Here is a 23,757-nt window from a genome sequence, read left to right on the forward strand (position 1 = left end):
AAATATATAACATGTTTGTATCAATTCGTTTGTTTTGTTTAATCTGATTCTATATTGCCAACTATGATTACTTTATATATTGGTCCGAGCAGTCGCAAACCATTTTACACCATTAACCCAGTATTTACTCCGTTCACCGATGCACCAAATTCACAGATTGACAACATAATTCGACTTTCCACAGACAAGTTGGTCTTCGAAGTCCAGGCGTATGTAAAGATTATTGCATTTGTAACACGGAGTTTTACCAGGTGTGTTGGACTGATGGAAAAAACTATGGTAACCTATGCCTTCTCAAATGCAAGTGAGTTGTTAATAAATCAATTATATATACATCTGTTAATCATAATCAGCGCACATATATTACAATATTGCACGATTGTGTTGCTCACAGCGGTCAGAAAAGGACAACTAATACCAGTAATAAATGCATGTCTGAAACGGATTCCATATCCAAATAATGTATGCATATGTAATCGTAAAGTAAATAAAATTGATAGACAAACAAAAACCACCCACCTTTAAGTAATTAACGCTCGTAATCACAATTAAGTAAACATAGTTTTACCTCTTTAGACGATAAATCTCATTACACCATGTGCGCTATCAACCGATTTACCCTTAACCCTTTAACCGATTAGTTTACATTATTAGTTTTAATGTTTTATCTCCGCCATTAACTGATTAGCTCTACAAAAAGAATTACCTCTTCGAAACATTTACCAAATTAAAATATTATTATTCAAAATTTATCTTCTTCTGTCATAGTTCTAATCACTTCAATTGATTATTTGCAGAGGTGTTAGGCTAAGACATAGAGGGCCTTGTCAAAACTGAAGAAGATGAGCAGTCAACACGACAAGTCTTACAAAAGAAACAACGAACAAATATTGTAATACTAAATTTTGTATTTTGTAATAAATAACTATTGTTTTTACAAAAAAGTATTGTAATAAAAAAGTGAGATATACATTCCACTTGAACGTTCATTTACTCTCTTTAAAATCCGATTTTCATTGTAGCTCTTCGCATCTCTTGTTAAAAGGAATGAAGTAATATGATCGCTGAAACTTCGCAATGTGCGTGGAAATTCATACAATACTTTCTCAAAATCAAAACAACAGTCCATTGTATGCACGCAATTTAGTGTATATACATACATGTCCATCATGATGTAGATTTTGCCTTCGAACAATAATTGTGGAATTATATTAATAGTGCTTTAAAACGTTAGTAGCCATACTAGAAAAATATATGTACACATTGTTTTACATCACATTAACGAAAACAAACAAAAATTCTTGGTGTATCAATTTTAGTTCATTTTAATAATTATTTCACACTTATGTATTTTACGATATATCAACAAAGGCAAACGCAAGTAAATGTTTCATGCAGTTAGGTCAGTTTTCTATCAATTATACATATACCTTCGTCGCAGAGTAAAGATACCGATTGTAATACAATGAGACTATTAATGTAATGTATTATAAAGATGTATGACTGTTTAATTGCTGGATATGTGTAGCTGTATTGCTGAAAGGACGTCTTAAAAGAACAGAACATGTTTTAACATAATATAATTGAACTACACATACACTGTGCAGTTTCTATGGTTGAACACGATTATAATACAAAGTACTTGAATTTAGTAATTGGATGGTGTAGGCATATATTATCATACAGTTATGAATAAACTTTAACGGTAGTTAAAGAAAACTCGTTTTATATCACATGTTAACTTTGTATCTTGGTAAATATGGAACCATTGCACTATGTCGTTATAATCATTAAAGTAAAAAATAATTATCATGTTAAGGAGCACAAAACAATACAAATCGAATCCACACCACAAATCATTTAAGTAGCAACGGCTTAATATATATAAATATAAATAAATATATAAATACATACAAATAAAAAAATATATCATACACTATATAATCAGTATAATATAACAATAATTATATTTTTTAAGGAAAACAAAACATATAATTTGGGTCTCATTCACATAGAATTTAAGTAGAAGCGGCATAAACCGAATTATGCTAAATGGAAATATAATATGTATAATATAAGTATACGATATACCAAAATGGTTAAGTACAACATATTATATAATATCAGAATGTATTTTGTAAAGTTTAACATATAAAATATAAAATATTTATGCATTAGTATAACGTTGGCGAATCGTGAGTGCTTTTGAAATGAACTATATTATATTAAACGTTTAACTTTTATTTTGTGTATTTAATAATTTTGTGAGTTTGAACTGCTAGTTCTGCAGCTATAATAAGTTGTAAAGCAGTTTCCTCTAATTTTGGCAAATTAAGAACTTTTAAACACATAAAGAAACTCATCTTCTACTTCATTGCTGTCACGTAATTTGCAGAGTCGCAAGTGTGTGTTCAATCTTTTATACCTGTCGGTCTTAATTATCCTGTTATGTGCACTCATGCATAAGTTCGTAATCGCAGTTCTTTAATTTCTTGACAACTTGTCTTTAAATACGATTCAAACAAAATGTTGTTTGTAGTGGCTGCTTTATATACAACATATATATCATCATTTTCTCTCTTGTAGACCAACAATGTATTTTAATGATTTGTGGAGTGTTATACCACATATATTAAATGCGTATTAAGAAAATATCCCCCTTACCTTTTTGAACTAGTTCAAGTTATTATCATTTAAGGCAATCCAGCCATTTAAAAAATGAAACTTAATTTAATATTATCACTTTACGCTATTTAAAAAATATGTTTTACTGTTCGTGCATATCTGTTAATATAAAACTGGTATCTACCAAGTTCACTCTAAAAAGTCAGGCTTGATGTTGATTTTCGGACAACAAGAACAGCTTGCTGGAATTTATGGTGCACTTTTTCAATATCGCTACGCACATCTCTAAGCAAAACATAACTGCAAAGATACATTTGGTTTACATCTTAACGTTTAAGGTTGGATTTCAATATGTTAAGTGTTTTTACGAATTAAACACGCACGATTTTAGTATTACAATTGAATTTTTCTGTATAATTAAGTGTTACACTCAGTTAAATATAATCGTTCACAATGTATGTGTTTTCGTTACCATATACTAACCGCTCATTACGTTTGGTAGCTCCTTGGTTACAGAATGCAATAATTAAGGTTTTGATATTGTAACGTGCATACCAAAGATGGTACAAAATTCATATTGAAGTTCATATACAAGTGTAGGTCTTCCGGGGTTTCATCTTTAACAACCACATCGGCTGCACACGGTAATTTAATCAAACGTATGTCCTACCGCCTTATTTCTATTTTGTAAAAACATGTGATGATCGCCATATACAATATAAAACAGTATCGGCTTAGTTATCTCCCCCAGTGTTAGCCCGATTACTATTTTCATATACTCAGCGTATGTATTAAAATGTCTTTCACATGCTTTGACCTTTTGATACATACTGCGTATAATGCGAAACATTTGCCGTCAAACGTGAACATATATAACTTTGAGCATACTGCATTTAAATATACAGTATTAAAGCAACGTTTTTTATCAACGAAGCAAGAACACAAGCGTTTATTCGTTTTTATGTGCTTGTAAATAATTGAATGGAGTATAAACACTGCATCTATAGTCGATCTGATCAAACTGCGCGTAAAATATAACGTTGTTGTCACTCCATTTTGTTATTCGATGGCTGCGAACACATGTAAGCAATTTTGCAAAGTTGGTTAATAAAGTGTTCTATACATTCTATAATTAGATGTTTCGACCTTGTTATTTATAGGAATTTTAATTCCTTCATTCTAGGCAAATGGGAATGTGCATGGATGTCATGCGATTTAGATTTCTACAAGAGTACAATCTCTTAAGTCAGTTCAGCTCTTGTTGTTTGGTTATCAAGTTCCTCTTACACGTTGGAAACCAGGCCGAAGTCATCATCTGAGTTCAATACCTTTGCATTACCATTATCAGACAGTTTGTTTCGAACACATTTGCTTAAAATGATTCTTAAAATAATCAAGCGATGTGTTGATAATATAACAAGCTGTTTATTCTGTTTAAGATATTCGTATTGTTTGCACCGTTTTAAAAGTACTTTTTAATTGACACATTTTTACTCTATCTGTATGTGAGTTATAATATATATATATATATATATATATATATATATATATATATATATATATATATATATATATATATATATATATATATATATATATACATGTTTATATCCATACATATACATACATATGCAATACATCTTTATACAATCGCTTTGCTTCTCTACGTTCTTGATCAAACCTTTAATCGCCATCCGATATAGTATGTCGTTCAAATTATGAACAATTGTTAACGCGTTTGAAAAATAATGGATCAGCCACATATCTAGCAATATTGGTAATTTTTGTCAATAAAGAATCAATATTTGCGTCATGTTGTTCGATATGACAATGTTGTATATCGTTGACTAACTCGCAAAAGCAGTTTTGCATCATCACTCCCCTCCATTTTACGTACTTGCATATGTACTTTTTTCTATTTAAACTAGATTTATTTCGTTTAAAGTTTCACGGTGCACAAAAGAAAATGTCTGCTTTTAAATAATAATCTTAAGCAATAGAATATGGTCCGGAAGAAATAAAGAGCACGAAAATTGTGTGTGTTTGTATTGTGTGTTGGCTTGTCAGTGTCTGATAGTGACCATTCAAGGTCAGGTGTTTGTCTAAATAGGTTATTATCGTCTTTATATAAAGCTCTTTTTGAAACAAAATATGTATTGTTATTCCCGCTTTTCTCCCGACCCTACTATTCCGAAAAGCAAAATATGTTTATTTTTATTTTGCTGGCTTGATCATGTTTATAACAATCAAGGAAACGTCGTCATTTGAGGAAAACAGTGATTACTTTACTTAAAAATTAATCAATAAAAATTGCTGCTGGGGCTTATGAAACAAACAAATTAAGCGGAATGTGAGCTGAAACATCCTCATTTTTAATTTTTTTTTCAGTCGAAATTACCGGAGGTATGGCTCTTTCTGGCAAAAATATTTTACCTTTGCGCGTAACTGTATCAAGTTATGATTTGTATTTTTTCTCGATTTAATATAAATCTTATATTTTTTTGGTGACTATATAACATTATGAGATTTTCAGGAGTGTGTAAACAAAATAAGAAGGCAATAGTGATTGTGGCACTATGATTGCAAGCGCCATGACTGATGCGTAAATCTATACAATAGACTGGCGCCCAGTGTGTAGTTCCGGCATTGTCAACGATAAACTTCACAATTATTAAATATTACTGTGCCATGATTATTCTAATCACTTAAACAACACGTGGGTATTTCGTGGAAGTGTCGTAATGCCCTTGAGTGTTGCCATTGCAAAGTGGTCTGTATACACCAAATGCTTTATCCTGCAGCATGGTTCCGACATGAATTGATGAACGTATGTCGGACATTTAACTTTCTGTTTATTCTTATTTTGCAATTTAATATCCACTGCACTTCAAAATAATGCATGAACATTGTTTTGTAACATGAAAGCCGAAAATCACCATTTAATTTACTGTTAACATTAAATTCCTGATTAAAAAAATCAAATTTATTTTATGTTTGCAATATTTAGTGGGTAATTGGATGCAATAAATTGTGCATACTGCTTATAATTGTTAGATTTATATGTAATTTACTTATGCTCTTGGGAATAATAGGATGAATATAACGTTTTACCGACAAAATCTTAAATGAGTATGAAATCAAAGCGCTACAGTGACTTGGTAAAAACTGTTTTGCGTAATGTGAATTCTTTAAAAAAACAACAACAAAGAAACAACAGCTTTGATTATAAATATGCAACATAAAATTGTTACAAATATTGTTGTCTGCTAAAATACTGTTCAGATCATGCCGAAACTGGCTTCGTCTCATGAGTAAGCGATCTGGACAAGGTATGGAGTTGTATCGATAAAAGTCGATTTAAAAATAGTTATACACTTACTCTTTAGACAAAGACAATATCATACACGTATAATGGCGTGACCATATGTATGGTTTCCAGATCGAAAGCGAAGAAGCATGATGGCGCCTGTCGTAAGACTGACTAAATCTGCCCCATGAACATGTCCTACGTTTGCGGCAGTGACGGACTGACTTACGCAAACAGTTACCTCATGGAAAGCAAAAAATCATTTAGGTTAGTTTATTAATTTTTTAGCAATCTGATGTGACTTTCAGGACATTATGCATGTATAAGTAGTACTTGTCCGTTGTCAAGTTAAGCATCTTACGGCGTGGATCATGTAATGGATTCATATTAACGAGCCTCGCTCTGGGATAACGGGGTTTAATCTATGTGTAAGTGTCGTTACATATTAGCTTAACCCACGAAAATCAGGTTTGACCCCCCTTCCGCCTTAAATCGGTTTTTGATAAGAAGATACTGACTAAAAATGAACGATAAACTTAAGCTTAAAGTATCGTCATTGATAAGCCTTTATGCATTAATTCTATTTTTTTCCCAGAGGGAATTTCAAATTTATTTTAACTCTCTGCGGCGCCTTTGGAACCTATAAGGGACGATGACAGATGGCCACCCTGGATTCATTTCAACATTTATCGAAATAAAAATATCGAATCAAACTGTGTTAAAACTTGTGAAACTCTCTAATCATTACCGTATGCTACGCATTCACTATGTAATAATTTAATAATAAGTCATTATTTTCATCACGATTCGAGAACGTTGATTTCGACTTATTTCACATTTTCATTCCGTGAATTTACAATAACACAATTGCCCAAACTGAGCGCAAAGTAGTTGAGTATAATTTATACTGCTTATAAAGGCGAATTTTTGAAATTATAAAAGTATTGAACATAATTTTGTTGCGGTAATGCAATTATGAACGAAATTCAAAAGCTTACAATTCCATGAAATGCGCCAGGGCTTCATTGTTGATTACCCAGTGATTTCATTCCGTAAATGTATATTGCTTTCGCGAGCTTGCATTGCAGTGCGATATTAAAAATAATTAACACGAACATCATTGTTCATTCCCGTAAAGCGATACTTCACTTTATTTATTAATGCTTTAATCCATTAAGGTCATGTAATATTTGACACCTATTGAAATGGTATCGACGTAATATCATACAATACTTAAAAGCAAAATGTGTTGAATCAGGTTTAGCGTTAATTTAATCCGATTTCTTTTTAAACGTTGACCTACTTTTACACAAATACAGAACCTACATTCATTTAGACTGATTTCATGTTCAATCGAGGTATATCAAAATGAGAAAATAAAATGCAGCAGTTCTTGTCAGTGAGTTCAGTGTGAAGAATAGAATTGAATTTAAATACGCCAATAAGCCATGTGTTGCCAACCAAAATATTTGCTATCATAAAGTTCTTTTATAAGCTGACCTGGCATACTTTACAGTTTATACTTCAATACAGTAAACTATTAAATTTATATGTTACACATATACATGCTATAACGTAAAACGACGACTACAATGATTTGTCCATAAAATGCCCAAAATAAACCGCCATCTATCGTCAACCAGGAACTGAAAATTACATGAACAAGATTATAGCAACGGTACAAGTATAGGTATAAATACACATACTTTCACCTTGAGCAAATCAAATATAGACAGTATATCAGTTTAATAAGCACAAATCCTTAAAATATAAGTCAAGTGGTTTGTGTTAAAATAATGTTAGTTTGAGTTTGATTTAGTCGTTTATATCAAAATCACCACACTACTACTTCCGTTTACTTATAAAACATAGGTTCTTGGGCTGTTTTTGACGACTTCAAAACTGGGGTCGAGCCCGATATCACTAGTTCGCATGGCTAAGAACGTATGCATTTCCTCTAGTATTCTATGCAGATTATTACCACTCTATGCAACATCTCTGGTGACATCGCGAGCCTTTTAACCATAATCAAATGTAATACCAATTTGTGTCCTATTCATTTAAATGTTATTTAAAATCACATATACTTACAATGATTGAAACGTTAATTAAATACATGAACTACTATTCCCGAGAAAGCTTTCGTAACATCTGCTTATCTTGCCGACGACGAAAGACAAACAATATATTTCTATACATAAACATGCCCCGGTTACTTTCCACTCTGATATCACGTTCTCATCAATCAGTGTGTTAGCAACATCTGAGAAACACTGCATGCAATTCCATACACGAATCATAGTCGTTAAGGGAATTATTATAACTGCGACAACACATTACATTATCCTGACCTTATTTAGTCAAATGATTAGGGTATGGTCCTGATGTTAACAGGCGGATGAAGCTGACATTGTAATACATGTATTGTGTTAAATTTTGACGACCGTTGTCAAGGGCCTTCTGAAAACTGATTTAACAGGGATTGCAAGATGATATCTAATAACAATAAGTCCAATTGCATGTAAAAGTGTATGAACCATTATTATTTCTAAGCACATTAATATTGCATATATTATTTAAGCTCTTACAAGGCAATATAATTCGATACGTATAATTGGCGCCTCACATCAATGTCTCATTCATATTCCATGTCGCTTAAACTCAAATCACGTCCGACTTTCACGAGAATTAAACATACATCTCTGTTCCTCCGGGTCAGTGATTGCGCCCGCTAATGTGCTTAGTATATCGGTTGTTGTCCAATCAGTGTACTTAACCTATAAATAATATTTGTAATAAAACGATTATCTGCTTTATAGTATTGTGGAAAGGTTTATGGACTTACACTGATTACCATGTCAATTTACGAATAGTTTAAAAACGTGTTGCTATTATAACAATTTAGAAAATATAATTACACATCAGGGAGGTTTATTATAACGTTCAAACTTCGAATGCATGGGGATGCAATATTACCGTAATAAGCATGAACATGTTCACGAATTTGCATTCAAGCAACTTTAGTGAAAACACGACCGTGACTTTATTTACAAATTCAATAAAAATCATAAAGATTTACAACACATTGAGTATGTAATTTTTTTTTCAAAAAGCATATATACTTTATTTACACTTTTGTTCAGAGCCACAAATTGTTTATGCCTACATGATTTGTTTTACATAACTATGATTTCAACGTGTCTGTCAATGAAATATATGCAATTGTGAACATAAACACAGTGTAACTTAAATACATAAATTTAAAAAAAGTTAATTAATGTGTTAAAATCTTACTTATTCAATAATATTCGACATATATTATTCATTTTGATTTTGTCTTATTTTATTTTCCCACCATATGCTTGAATATTTATCTTGGTAAGGCATGACTGAAGTGTTGATAATTGTTAATATTGATGTGTACATTGATAACAGAATAACACGAAAAATAACGACTTATCAAACCTGACAGTATATTGGTTGTATACGTGTCTTTGTTAATTAATTATATTATCAATAGATTTGTAAATGGTGCGATAAGATTTGCTTTCAGTGAATACGATGTTTATTATATGCTTCATGACTTAATTAAGTTTACTTGAACAGTTTTTTTTATTTGTTTTACGAAAATGTAACGCAAAATGTTACCGTCTGACAAACGTGTCTGTGACACAAACACGTGGTAAAGGTTTATATATTATTTAGACCAGCAGCACTTAGTGTTTGTATGTGGAATGTTATACAATAAATTATCCAAAAATGAAAGCATTGACATTTATAAATGAGTGAAAATACCCCTCAAGAAAAATTGTTAATTGCTGACATGTTTTTCACAAACAGCTGCTACAATCCACCAGCTATAAAAATAGTACCCCGCGACATTAGCTTTCATTTATGAAAACGGATATAACACAGGTATGTTATTTTTGCTAATTGATTAATAATTTATAATAATATATACAATTGTAATAAGTACATAGAATAACATATGAAGGAATTAAAATTAATATGTATTTGCGTATGCTTATCAAACCAGGATTAAATATCGGTTTCACATGTTTTTCAGTCAACATTTAATGGTATTTTGCTTTTTTTTCAGCAGAATGCTCCGAACAATTATAACAATTGGTCTAATCCTGAGCACCATCGTTTTCAGTAAGTTGTTTTGGTGATACTACTATGGTTTTTTGTCTATTAAAAGATCTTACTTTGTAATTGTTTCTTATGATGCTTTATATACACGGAGAGCGCCGATTTAAAATCGAATAAACTGTTTTGTAAGTCATACACGGATATATTTGTGAGACGGTTTTGTTGGAAATGTTGAAATGTGTGACAGTTTCGTCCGTGAAAGGGATGTTAAAAGTATCTATGCAATGTCTTGACTAAGATGGTTTGCTTGCATGTGAATGTATAAGTACTAACGGCATGATGTCTCGAAAATGTGCCTAACTGTTAGTTTATCGGTAACAAATGCACTTGCATGCGTCATTTTCCGCGATCTGAAAGGTGCTATGATTTGTGACTGATTATTTAATGGAAGATAGTGTTTTTGATTTATATATTTGGATTTTCGTCATGCGGAGATATTATTTGCTGTTAAACAAGTAATACTCAAAATTGTACAAAAACGAACGTGCAATCGATTATCAGCATGTGCATTAAAATGACGAAAGGATGAGAAACGAGCGCAACGAAAGAGATATCTAAGAACCAGTCACTCTTATTTACATCGAGATTGGCGTATTGAAATAGCATTGAACAATTGCGACATGCATTGCTCGATTACTATAACAAGATTATCGTGAATAATGCAACATCCGTTTTGTTTTCATCAATCCAGAAAATATATGTTAGATGATGCATAAGAATATGGGTAAACCGAATTATAAATGTAATCATTTGTATGTGCGTACGTTCATGTCGCTGAGTTTATGAATGCTACATGAAATACCTTTGTTATTGGATAATAACTAGAACTTTATATCAATTAATACAAATTCTATATTAGTTATATCGTAAATTGCATTCATCAATAAAGCACTTGTGTTATTGTATACATATTTTTTGCGTGATATCAAGGTGCGCATGCTGGATCAACGACTTGTATGTGCGACCTGCCAATCATCCCTGTGTGTGGACTGGATGGTACAACATACAGAAACAGATGCTTTATGGATTGCCAGTAAGTATTGTATATGGCAAATATGTTTAATGAACGTTTATGAAGCTCTGCCGCTTTTGGTTATGCTGTTTAACCATGTTTAACCATACATATGCACGTATTAATATCTCTTAACGAGTTACGTTACATTGTAAAATTCATTAATAACAATATATAGTGTCATTCCATGAGCTCTGATACAATATATCTACTCGTTTAATTTTCGAGTGGTTAATATCAATCACAAATATAATTGCTATATATATAATATGTTATTCTTTTTAGTGACATTAAACTGGATCATTATGGTGTCTGCTAGAATCGACATCCATGCATGAAGTATCAATTATATTTGATGCAATAAAATTGTGGTTCAACATTGGCTTTTTTGTTCCAATCCTTCAACAGGAAATAGTGGCTCTAAAAGCACTGCTATTGCGAATTCTATTGAAGGGTAAACGTAACACAGCATGAAAAAACTGGTCCTTGATAAAAGTTCTTAGCTAAAAACGTATGATAACAAGCACATTCCGTTTGATCACTAGTTAGGATCAGTTCTTAAGATAGAAATGACGCCAATTTAATAGGAAACCGCTTCTTGAACAACACGAATGACATCAATTTGTTGCGTCGTTGGAAAGGGTTTGCTTCAAATAGAGTAAATGTAGAGTAAACGTTTTGTACGAACATATTTACAAACTTTAGAGACACGCAATGTGTAATCAGCTGATGCAGGACTATAAAGTATACATCTATTAACCTCAATATGTTAAAGTTTATTGCATCGCATATATTTCAGTGTATATTTTCAGTCTGTGTCAGTACAACTTCGTGTACACATGCTTTTGAACACTTGCATTAATAAATGTGCGAATGCATTACGTATTCTACTATGTTCTGGCACGTTTCCTAGTGTTCACATGTTGTCATGGTAGCTTTATTAAAACCTCAACAATCCAAATAGCTAATTATGTCAACATATTATAAATTATGCAACTTGCAAAAGTTATGTGTATGCGATCCTAAATATTTACGTAATACGCACAGTATGTGTTTCTGTTGCAAGAAAATTAAGCTTAGCATCTGATTGTGTCTGCTCAACGTGATATTTCTTCATGTACATAACAGCAATGACTGGTCAGTAAATAAGCATGCCAGAGAAAACAAGACACGTGCTTTATTTTGTTGACTTCTAACATAATGTTCATGTTAAACGCCCGACTTAATCATGTCTTCACACATATTCGATATACATATTAGAATCGCAACTGCGTATTAAGCGAACCAAACTATATGTTCGGTGATTGAGGAACTATTATCTTTTCGTAAATATTATGTTGAAACGTTAAATGGCGACAGATTCAAGTCTAAGCGAACACCACGCACAACTGATTGGATTATATCTTGGTTTTCAAGCGTGAATGCCACTTTAAGTTATACCGTTTTAAAAATTACTTGTATAAATACACATTTGTATTGCTTTTGTTGCAAACCAATTACGGATGATGATAATATGTTAGCGCAATTAGATGCTATGTGCCAATTAGTAGTAACGCAAAAACACGTAAACAAATACTGCACACTTTTATACCATAATCATAATCAGTTACCAAACGAAGCTTTGTAATCAAACATTAATATAGGATTAACATTCCGCAGAAAATTACGGTCATAATTGGCATACTATGTTATATAAATACGTGATGTTAATCACATACACCGTTTCTGGTCGTTAAAACAATTTGTGTTTTATAAATTCGCAAATGTGTAGCGTATCAGTGATAGTGTAATATGTTAAACATTACATGAAGGACCAACATTCATAAACTAGTACACACATATTAAGCATTAAACAAACTAACACGTCAACAATTCTTTCACACGCTCCAAGCTTTGCTAGCGACATTCCCTGATTTAAATTTAATATTACAGCATTTTATATGACACCAGATGTTCCATAAATAAACGCTTTGTCATAAACTACCAGATATGTCAGATAAACACAAGCAAAGGTATATTAAAAATAGAAGCACATGCCAAATTAAACCACCTATTCCGTGTTTGGAAGTATCAGTGTATTGGTAAAACACAAATCAGTCGTTAATATTGTATTTACTTATGGAATAGGTTTACACACTAGTTACTAGTTGCAAATATGTATGTGTGTATTTTTCTTTTATATTTAAGACATATGTTTGTCATTATTATACTAAAATACAGCCTCATGAACTCTCAACAATATTATAGATGAGCTGGATCTTGACCGCTAGTTTGTGTCTCGCTATGTGTCATTATTTTTTTAATGAGAATCTCCAAAATACTAAACTACAAATACATGTAAAAACAAGGCGTAAATATTTGATTAATGTTTACATGGTTATTTATTTTAAGAATACAAAATAAGGAATCCATATATTAATACGAAAGTTTTCTTACACACGTTTATGAATGAGTCTGATTTCACATGTTTAAACTGTGTATATAGCAACTGTGTGGTTATACTTGTTCAAGTAGTGATTCAGTGTGTTCTGGCGCGTGTAAGATAAAACCACTCTTATATTGCACATCGAAAGTCTGTTATAGATGTCACCTGTATCCTTTATATAGAGGTTACACAGAGTATACATTATTCCATTTAAGCATGGTACGCTCGGCTGAATAGATTTTGATATTGAAGTTTGTAACGCTTTGCTGAATGATGCCTATTGCATACAATATGTATGTAAAAAGCGTTATTGAGACAACCCTTTCTACATTTGTATAACGTATAGTAAAATGTAAGAAGGAAGTACTTATAACATAAATGTATACATATAAAGGTTTGTACCACCACTAAATGAATTAAAGTAAATAATAATTTATGACGATTTTGATTTAAAAAAAACTTTTTAGAAATAATCAGTCCTATTATTTAACCTGTCATTCTAACAGTGCATGTAATAGCATAATTGTAAACATTGTGTCTATTAATTCATAGTGATACATATTATGTACATATAATGTCGAATATCATGTCAAATCAAAGAGTTGTAAACCTAATACGCCCTGCTATTTTGTCATGGCGATATTAAATACTAATGAAGGGGGATTATAAGGATTTGTTGACATCATTATAAATACTTAAGTTTCATCACAAAGCTAATGAAAAGTATACGCTTCAACACAACGCTGTCCACCACCTTACACACATTGATGACGGAAATTCACGAACATATAAAGCATGGGGACATCATCGTGTGAAGTTCCCAAAGTCACACAACTGGTTCTCGTTGCTGGAAAAAAAACCCAGGCCAGAGAAAGGACATTTGGAAGAGAATACGTGACACAACGCTGGTAAAATACCAACGAGGATAAATACTATAGAGTTTTAAATTGTGCATTGATCAATGTTGTTTAACTGTAGTTCGCACACTATTTTATTTATCAATCTTGCGCATTTAGTGTATTGATCCATTTTGGTGAACTATATCCTGCAGAGTATATTGATCAATGTTGGTACAATATAGACGCGCCTTCTGTGTATAGATCAATTTATTTAATAAAATGTATTATCGCTACAAAGTACCTTAACAGTTCATGTAAACGATTAGATGCAAAAAACTCTTATAATTATGTTGTCGAATAAACCCGCTCTTTTATCTGAATCATATAAGCCCTTATTCAACACTGAACATTCTCATGGCCGGCGACCTTGTGATGCAAAAGAAAACTTGACAATAATTCGTGTTTGTGTATGTTCCATACAGTAATTCAAATAACACCATTAAAGCGTTTCCTGCACAATAATTTCGTTTCTATGAGATACGCAGCAGTTACTTTCACAATAAATCATGCCTTTTTGACGTATATTTAATTATTTAATGTGGATTAGAACTTTAATGATTAAAATGACTTGGTATTATGTGTAGCGTTATTCGATCTGAACAATGACGTCAACCCATAAATAACAGTTTCTATTTTATTTTTCTCAATAAATTTATTTAAACACTTTCCAGTGTCCATGTCCAAATCCAATAATTAATCCACAAGATACAAGCGAACCCCTAAACGGGGCCTCGCCAAAAACAGCAAGAAATCGTTTAAACTACATTCTAGCCTGTGTGCGTGATACTATCTCGCTACCAACCAAGTGACACCTTATATAGCAGTTAAACAGACAGTAATATGTAATATCAGGAAAAGGCCACCTTAGCAATAGATAACATGGGGAAGATAGCTGGGTAAAGTTATACATAACTGGCCCACCAGTTGTCAGTACATGGTGGAAGGCTTGGTAAATTAATACATAACTTGCAAATAAGCTGGCCACACTATGACATTTTATGTTTGTAAATAGCTGGCCCTCTCAAATGTTAACTGGATTTAGGCTACTACGTCGCATGTAAATTATAATAACAATGCCGTTTTATTAACCTAATTTATGCATGATTTAATATTTTGTAAATGTCTTTAGGATAATAATGTCTTCTTAGTTATACAATAATAATCATATTCTACATAACTGATTTCTATATGATTAAGTATTTGTTCATTTATTTGTTCAATATTGATTAGATTAGGTTATTACGTCGCATATTTAACGTATTCTTAAATAGTTGCTACTCTAAATGTAATGGTTTTAACAAAGATTCAATTACATTATGTTTACCTCGACATCTATGAGAATAACAAAAACGGATACTTTATCAACGTTATAACGCGTCTTCTGTAAAGCCAAACATGACAAAGATCAATACAACAGTTTTAGGCGATGTATGATAAAACATATTGTTAAAATTAATCACATACAAAACAGTAAATGATACATTTTTCACATTCCAACATAACCAATAGCACTATTATTGAGCTGTATATATGTCAATATGTTAACATGTTGTTTTATAAATATGTAACAAAGTAGGTAAATTTCTATCATAAGAATTTAAGATAAGCAAGACAGTATCGAATAGCGAAAGTAAACCTATGCGAAAGTCGCTATTAATGGACAAGTATTAGACTTAAATCAACAGAACGGAAAGGTTGCATAAATATTACAAACTTTCCCATGATAGAAAGACACAGTTGATAACATATGTTAGTATAAGAAATACTCTTATACCTGATGTTTAGAAAAGAAGACCAAGTATGTTTAATGTTTTACAATTGCTGAATAAAACAAGAACATCTATATAGGATCTGGCACGAGTTAACATATCATACCATATTTTAGTAAACGAGTCCAGGAAATTCGTTAGTAAGCTCGCCAAAGGCTCGCTTACTAACAACATTCCTGAAAACTCGTTCAATAAAATCTGGTATGATATGACAACGAGTGTCAGATCTGTTTTATCACATGCTTTTAAATGAGCAAATTAAATAAATATTTACGCAAACATAATGATAAATCCCGAATGTTGTTTACATTTCGTGACGTCATTTGACGTTGCAACGTCATTTCAACAAAATAACAAACTGCGATTAGTCAATAAACGAAAACTCTTTAAAATGTTGTGTTACACATGTGCAATATACACAATTATGTAATGGTTGTATTACATAAGGAAACAGGGTATAGCATGTGATAAATATTGTAACGTCTAGTTAATTTCTGTATGAAAGCTTTTACACTTAGACCTTTACATGTATAGCTCTGTGAGAGATTATATTTCGCCCCGAATTGATATGTGTATATATAATTGCTCACTGCACAATATATTTTTTTCAGTATATTAAGGATTTATAACATTCATTTAATTTTTTTAATAAAATTTAGAGTCTTTTTTTATATATTACATTCTCTCAAAAATCATATTTTTTTCCAAATGCATAAACACATTATTGTTGTTATTTTGTCGCATGTGTATTTATGATTGCCTTATTTTTGTTATTGTCTGTTCTCTACTGATATGACTGAAATACTATCGCAATCTGCGAAACACCCAACACACAAACACACGGTTAATATTGATAATTACTTTGTACTAGTTTTGTTTGAGCAATACAAAGGGTCACATGTTAGCTGGTTGTGATTCGTGATTAATTTGTCATCGCGGCCATGCCGTAGGAGACTTTAATACGTGTAATTTGCGTATACAATATTGACTTGTGTCAACTAAATGGTAACAGCTTTGTTTGGTTTGTATGGTAACAAAGCCTTTTGGCGTTTACTTGATACTATATTGCTTCAAGTGAAAAGCTTTTGTCAATATGTTACATGTTTAGACACAAGTATTGTAGGTCATACATACATTAAGATTTTTTTCAAAATTTATGTTAAAAAAACACAAATTATTATCATATTTTAATGGGTAATGGTTTTATTTTATAACCAATGGTTAAACAGATAAGTTTTTATTACATAGACACTTTAATATGCTAGTTGTTTAATGCATTAATACTCGTAGACATATATAGCTATAGAAGGATACAAACATCAATCACATTGACTCTATTACATGAAAGATATATATACCTACTAAAAACGTGTATATGCATACACGTTATACATTAATTCAACATTGCACCAATATAATCGCGCGAGTCCATAATACAAACATATTATTTATTTAAATTGGTTCACCTGTGTTTAAACAGAAAAGTAAGAAAGTCAGAACAGTACAGACGATATGCGTGAATGTTTACATATTTTTTTTATCAATGCCTTAATGCTGATTGCTTTAATCGATGACGATGGCAGCAATTAACTCAGCAATCAAATAATAGAAACATAGAAAATGATCAAGTTTTATATACATCGCTGCTTTTCGAGTCTCTAACCGAGAGGAAAAATATGTTCATCGCTTTATTCTCTTAGACAAAATAATCAAAGTATATTTATAAAAATGATCTTGAAATAATATAACTGTCGCTAAGTACGCGAGTAAATCAAATGTTAAAGCGACTCCGTTATATATATGTGTGTGTACAATATTCCTGACGATAAGGCGGTGCTGTTCAACGGGCAATATGAGCCGTCGGAGCCGCCAGAGCCGTCGGAGTCGCCAGAGCCGTCGGAGTTACTTTAATTCGAGGGAACATGTACCACGTGACTATTAACTATATAAAGGACTTACATAGAACGAATAGTTACCAGTTACGTTTTTGCATTTAGTTTAATATACATCTTGTTAATTTTTAACGGAATATTAAAACATATTAAACTAAATAAACTATTAAAATGACATGTTTCATATTAAGCAATAAATAAGTTATTCCAATGTGGTGAAACAAAATTTGAGTCCACAAAAAATAGAATTATTAACCACTATAACACTATTTACAGATTACAGTCAATCATATTCAATATGTTCGTTTATTAAGATGTACCATTTTGGTGAACGTTAACAATTTAGCCTCAGCTTTTATATGAATATACCGGAAAGACGAAGAACATATATCAAGCATCCTTCCCATATGCTAATTGAACAGGTACACATAAATACATATATCAACTAGCAGAATGCACAAAATTGAGTATTGTCTATCGAGTGCGAAATGAAGGTTCATATTTATGATCTTGAATTGTGACCTCGACCTAGTGTTTTACCTTGTGCGATAGTATTACACTACTTATACAGGATTGACAAAGTTACGTGCATTTACGCTTAAGTTGCTGGACTCATATATTTGATTTACAACCTTAACCTTTATTTGACTCAATACCTATTTTGCTCGCTTCAACATGCCTATCCCCTCTTTTGAACCATGCTGCACACAGTGTTGTTAATTTTTGACAAATATTCAACCTGTTTCTACCCAAACTCATATACACTCTTCTCGGCAATACATGCATGCATAGCATCATCTCACTCTTTTTAAAAAAACTTGCATATTAAACAATATACCATATGTATATTTAGCAAATGTCGATAAAATCATTTACCATACCAATTTTCGCATTTATTAAAGCTGTTTGAAACTTTAGAGTTCAAACTCAACACATACATATTTTTAGTTGAGTATATTCACAATATATGAACAAAACAAATAGTTATAAATACATGATCCCATCCCATATCACCGACTCGGTTTTCTATCAATTTAATAAATGTGATTGCCCTGCTGCCTGTCGGGTATGCTTGTGAATACTGTTCATACTATCAAACCATCCCTGATATGCATTATGAATCAAATAATACATACGGAATATTACGCTAGTCAATTGTTCCAAGAGTTTGTATCTCTCTCGTGGCTTGTGTGATGACGTATCGCCTCTCGTGTGATGCGAAATAGCACAAGCCACGAGAGTGATACAAACTCTTGGAACAATTGACTAGCGTAATATTCCTTTTATTATATTCAACAACAAACGAAAACAGTTAACAATTGTATTTTTTACTTTAACAAAACTGACAAAACAATGACTAAAACGGTACGCCATAGTTTATTTAAGACGCGTATGAATACAGTTTATGTAAATTAACGTGTAAACATTCGAACCGGGAAAACATAGGTTTCCGATACGCTTACCTTAATGCCATCGTCAATCCAATATTTAGTTCACAACTTTAATCCGATATTTATAGCAAAAACGTTTAAACAATATGCACTTCCACTTCTATCTTTCATGTCTTTATCGAAACTTAGTTTAAACCACACTATTTTATTGTATTCCTATCGAAATATACATTTATGCATGATAAACACACACTCCAAAATACGTTTTGAATTCGTTCGATGTTTTTAACAAATAGTTTACTGTTAAAAAACATCACGTCCGACAGGTCCTTAAATCCCATAGAGTTTAGATAAAATTATTGTGTTTCGTCACAGAAATGACGTCACACGATGTACTACGTAATAATTATATTTCATAATATACTTTTTTTCTATTTTCGGTGCGCGAAATGTGACGTCATTAAATGGATCGAAGTAGTCCGGCTAGCATGGTAATACGGAATTGGGAACAGCGAGTGGCGTAATACGGGATTTTTTATTTCAACGATTGATACAACCTGTATTTTGTTAAAAACATTAAACAGGTATAAAATAAAATATAGTTTTACTTTTGTAAATGAATTGCTTCGTTATTTATGCGGTTTTGGAACTGATGTCCAGCAATCATAAGCGCCAGGTCATTCAACAGTTCGTATAAAATTGATAATCCGTAAACATTAGTCTCAATTTCTGTAATGTGAAATATTGTTTTATTTTCTCACTGTACTTATGAAATACTTAGTATAACAATTTCGGTTATACAAATCGTGCCGTGAAATATTTTACAGCACCTTTGTTATTTTTGGCCTGAAATTACAATGTTTTGCATGGCTTCAAGTATCTATTAATTATAAATTAAAAACAACCTTAGGTCAAATGACGCGCACCGTGTCAAATAAACTGACGTCCGTTAGAAACACGCCCAAGGGAGACGATAGACGATAACCATGCCGTTTTTGCCTTGAGACCATAACCTAAAAAAGTGGCATAAATTCATGATGGTGTCCACAAACCGTAAACTATTAATTGCATGTCAAATATGTCGGTCACAGCTTAGTTTGACAGAGGTGTTAGGTGTTAAAGTGGACCAAAACAACACATGTTACCAACACATGTTAATAACGAATATATAAGTGACGCTGACCTAGTCGACGGGCAAGGCAGCGTAGGAATCATTTGAACGTGTAAGTCTATGTGTGTGATTTTTATTCGTGGTTTTCTTTTATTTGATTTTGAATGTAGCTTACAGACAGTATATATTTTTTCCGAAAGCAAGTAAATAAACATGGTTACGATATGTTGAAACGTAGAGCATATTGCTTCGTAAATACGTATTTTTATGTCATTTCCCATAACAATTTACAAACAAACGTTTAAATCATATTCAACTGGGGTATGACGGTCGTTTTAGGATAGTTTTATTAATTTAAAACCATTTATGGTACTATTTTGTTTTTAAATGAACTAATTGGCGGTTATTTCCATATAGCTCTGCAGATTGTATATACAACGTTTTCAACTGCAAGCAGGGATATACCACCGGAATAATTTCATATGATTAATGACTGTGTGTTTACCAAATTGATCCTACAATAAGAAATTTTAACGCAGATACAGTATTGAATATGTGATCTAGTATTTGTTTTGGACCGCTGCTTATGGTATGTCACGGTTTTTACTTATCCATTGTTCAAAGGCGACATTTCAACGCCTTGCAATACCCGTTGGCACCATGTAAACGTCCAAATAAGATGCTTCCCTTTGCCGAGTTATTTAAAATATGTTTTATTTTGTAATAAATACATGTACGAGATACATAATTGCAAAGGTAAAATGTATAGTAAATATATTTATTTGAAAAACTTGTACTACCTAAATTAAAAAACTACAAATATATATTTATTCCCTTTTGTTACATAACAGCCCCGTAATGATGTAAGAAAATACTATAAATATATGTAACCATATAACATAAATATAATGTTACAAATTTAGTTACATCAGAAAATACTCTTTATCCATATACCATTAATATAATGTTATATAATATACCCATGTGATAGAAATTTAATTACAGATAATATAAATAATGTGATAGGAATTTATAAGTTAAATTTAATTATCATAAATGTAGTTCGGCAATTATCAAGAGATGTTTTTAATAAAATAACAAAATCATATAATTTCAGTAATTAAATAGATATTTCAATAATGTAATACAATGTTAAAAGTCTATTTACATTTACATTTATTTAATATGTATAAATAGAATAACTTTTTTAAATATTGATACATCTTATATCATGATAATAATAGTTCTATAAAGAAAATATTTGAATGTTGGAAACTATTATAACATAAGTGAAGTTTGGAAATTTAATAATATATCTTTGTATTTACCATGAGTATAGAATAATAATAAATAATATAAGAGTATACATAAAATATAACTTTAATTAAGATTTCTCGCTAGCATAAATCAGACGTACCTTTACATTCATTGTTAAAGGAGACTTAATCAACAATATGAAAGGTAAAATGTGAAATACTCTGGACGAATAAATATGTATTCAACGATATATATTTAACAAGATGTCCAAGTTGATAAATTGGTCAAAAGTACTGCCGCGGGAATTCTATTCTTATTAAATTATCTATTATGTCCGTTGAACTATGTACAATGGTTACAATAATATTTATCTTATTATCAACAGAAGTGAAATCTGGATTAGCAATCAAAAACATCCACGGAAATGGTCACGCGAGTCTAACCAGATGTCTTTGATGAATATCCGGTAAATGGGTAAACGCGTGAATACTTTGGTCACACCATTTCCGGGGATAGTCATTTGGAACAATACTTTAGCGGTCAGCCAATCAGCAATTAACAAGTAGTAAGGATATTCTTTGACCATGCCAGTCAGAAATAAAAAGTATTCAGTAGAACGCTTTGACCAATCATATATGTTATAAGGCATATTATTATTTAATGTGTATGTGTATTTCGATATAAAACGAGATGTTTTGTGTAGAAACGGCACTCTGCGGTTAGATTGGAATGAAACATTGAGATTTATAACTATAATTTTAGAATTGGTGTTAGAAAGTATTTAAATAGAAAACAATAACACATAGAACTGAATGTAATTGATATTATTTTTGGAACTAAAAAAGGAGGCACTCATAATCAAGTGATTAACTTTATAATTATCCTTATGAAATCTTACATATTCAATACCAAATCAAAAGCCGAAAAGCCAAATATTGAGACCTTCAACAATGCTCTAAGAATGAAAATTATATTAGAAAAGCAAATTGCCTTCGAAATTGCCATCGAAAAAGGCAAAATTGATCAACATAATAAAAAATGGCACAACTTTGAAATAACTCATTAAGAATCTTGCCTACGTCCCCGACACTTTAGGATTTTTCTGTTTAATCTTTCTTTTTAAACCGCTAAATGTCTCTTTATTTGTGTCAAATTTTGTGAAATATGTCAAATATCGCGGGCCTTTTGATTTTTGGATGATATATATTTAATTATTTTTCACTTTATTATTTTTTATATTAAAATTATTAATCAATGTTAAAACTCTCTTATTATCAAATCTAGCTTTTCCCCTCTCCTTTTCACTCTTTAGAAAATAACATAGCATCGTCTCAACAATATTTTTCTGGTAACAATGTTAAGCAATACCATGTTCATACCTAAACAAATAAAGTGTGTGTCTTTTCTCTTAGTATATACATATAACAAGTATAAGTGCAGACATAGTCAATGCATATGATACTTTAGTATATGTAAGAGACCAAAATGTTGTGTTGCTTCATATGTGTATTCATGTTGTAATAGAGATGTTTGTTGAAAATCAATAAAAAAAAAAAATAAATAAATAAATAAAAGAAATACTAAGAAATTATTCAGAGGCTTGCCTTATTTATACGAAATAGATTAAGTGCGTGTGACATTCAACTACGCCACACTTTCCTTTTTGGATAATTAACAAATATTTAGTGATTGGTGTGATTATGTCAAGTCAATAGTACAGCTGAAATGTCAAACTAAGAAACATGATAAACTATTGCAAACATTTAAAAAATGATATAAATATGTATTAACACTTTATAATTATACAATGACCGTGTATTAATAAAACTATACCGAAGATTGCCCACGTTTAAGATTATTACACTATAATGAAAAGCATAATGAAGATGCGCCTACTTAATTAGTTGATTGACATTT

At 31.3% G+C, this 23,757-nt stretch overlaps 1 protein-coding gene across 1 annotated transcript in view; it reads left to right on the forward strand.

Annotated features, from left to right (window-relative positions):
• The first annotated feature begins 276 nt into the window (after window positions 1-276).
• The window catches only part of LOC127852382 (serine protease inhibitor dipetalogastin-like), a 32,444-nt gene continuing 8,963 nt past the window's right edge, over window positions 277-23,757 (forward strand). Inside the window, exon 1 of the mRNA XM_052386341.1 lies at window positions 277-304. Coding sequence (XP_052242301.1) covers window positions 277-304 — 28 coding nt within the window. The remainder of the gene's footprint in view (window positions 305-23,757) is intronic.

Source organism: Dreissena polymorpha, chromosome 12 (genome assembly GCF_020536995.1).
Source record: "Dreissena polymorpha isolate Duluth1 chromosome 12, UMN_Dpol_1.0, whole genome shotgun sequence".
Taxonomy (NCBI): Eukaryota; Metazoa; Mollusca; class Bivalvia; order Myida; family Dreissenidae; genus Dreissena; species Dreissena polymorpha.